A 1,641-nucleotide genomic window follows, 5' to 3' on the forward strand; every position below is an offset into this window, starting at 1 on the left:
CATGTTCCGAGCAAAGCCGAGCTGACGGTGAGTTATGTCTGGTTCAACTTCTGCACAAGTACCCATATTTTATTATCTTGAAATTGAATATTTTCTTTTCTTTTATTTTGACAGTATCGTAGCAATGCATGAAACTGGCTTGATCGAGAAATTACAGAAACGTTGGTGGAAGCACAACCAATCGTGTTTGGCGCCTTCCAAGCAGAACCAAATCAATGCAAGCGGGTTGAAATTGAACACCATTGGAGGGGCGTTTCTCGTCTACACATACGTCGCTATTTTAGGGGTTCTGTGCTTAATTGTCGAATTGATTGTGGCTCGTATCCAGAAACTACGAAACACAAATCAATGTCAAGCTTCATCCTCCTCCTTCCCTGCTTCATCGTCAGGTGCCATTTACACTTAATTCATCAGGCCTTCGGGACAAGATCAAAGTGTAGTATCTGTTCTCCAGATGCTGCACTTCTATTTCTTGTTCTCTTTCGGTGGAGGAGAAATCCTTCACGACTGAGACAATTTTTATTTTTGTACCTTTTCTCCACGTTAAAAAACGACCCTGGTATCTAACTCTGTCCCGTGGGGAGGCATAGTAAATAGGTACACTTAATTCATCGTCAAGCCCAAACATAAGGTGTCCAAAATGTCGCTGAAGGGTTTTGAACTTAAATAGATTCTTTACTTTTGATGATATCTTTCTGTAAATTTAACACAATTTGACTAAATCATTGGAAATTTTTTTAAAACATGCAAAATTCAACTATCTTTATTTATGAAAAATAATGTCTTTTAAATGTTGCCCATTTTCAGCTTCGAATAGTTGTGCTCTTTCCAAAACATTATTCATGAGATTGCAGAATCTCTGGATTTACATTTAACTTCCTTATTTCGTTCTGCAAACTGGCAGACCTTGAAACGTCAAACTTAAACCCTGCAAGAATTGAAGGAAAACATCAGGAACGAAATAAGGAAATTACATCCCCATCCAGAATTTGTGCAATCTGTCATGAATAATTTTTTGGAAAGTGCACAAAATATGCGAAGCTGAAAATGGACAACATTTAAAAGACATTATTTTTCATAAATAAAGATTCTTTGAATTTTGCATTTTTTTTTTAATTTCCTAATAGCTTTGTCAGATTGTTTTAAAATTACACAAAAAGTGTCATCAAAAATAAATTATCTATTTAAGTTCAAAACCCTTCAGTGACTTTTTGGACACATTATTTATTTATTTTTATTTTATTTTTTTTATTTATTGCAAATTAGTCCACCGGGCAAATTATTCCTCGTAATATATAATAATCAATAGAGGATTGATTCTATAATAATACATACACAAGCTGCATAAATTAAAATATCATGTTTAAGCGTATTGTACAACCGGGCAACGCCGGGCTGCCAACTAGTATAAAACATTTGGCTACTTATGCAATATAAGGAATGTGCTCTCGTCAGAATTGTACAGGCAGTTTATGGAAAACGCCGGAAGTTGCCGAAACGCTGAACACGTAATACAAAACATTAAAAAAAATCTAAATATTTGAACAAAAAAATAATAAAAAGAAACTTTTTAAAAAAATAAAAATTCAAAATGTAACGGTTTAAAAGATTTTAAAATAAAAAAAAACAATTGCATTATTT

At 33.5% G+C, this 1,641-nt stretch overlaps 1 protein-coding gene across 1 annotated transcript in view; it reads left to right on the forward strand.

Moving 5' to 3' along the window:
* The window catches only part of LOC145243789 (glutamate receptor ionotropic, kainate glr-3-like), a 6,016-nt gene extending 5,424 nt beyond the window's left edge, over positions 1-592 (forward strand). Inside the window, exon 2 of the mRNA XM_080106826.1 lies at positions 115-592. Within this exon, the coding sequence (XP_079962952.1) occupies positions 115-406 (292 nt within the window). The 3' untranslated portion in view covers positions 407-592. The remainder of the gene's footprint in view (positions 1-114) is intronic.
* Positions 593-1,641: the final 1,049 nt, after the last annotated feature.

The sequence above is a fragment of the Euprymna scolopes genome, chromosome 22, assembly GCF_053919585.1.
Source record: "Euprymna scolopes isolate OS-2025 chromosome 22, ASM5391958v1, whole genome shotgun sequence".
Taxonomy (NCBI): Eukaryota; Metazoa; Mollusca; class Cephalopoda; order Sepiida; family Sepiolidae; genus Euprymna; species Euprymna scolopes.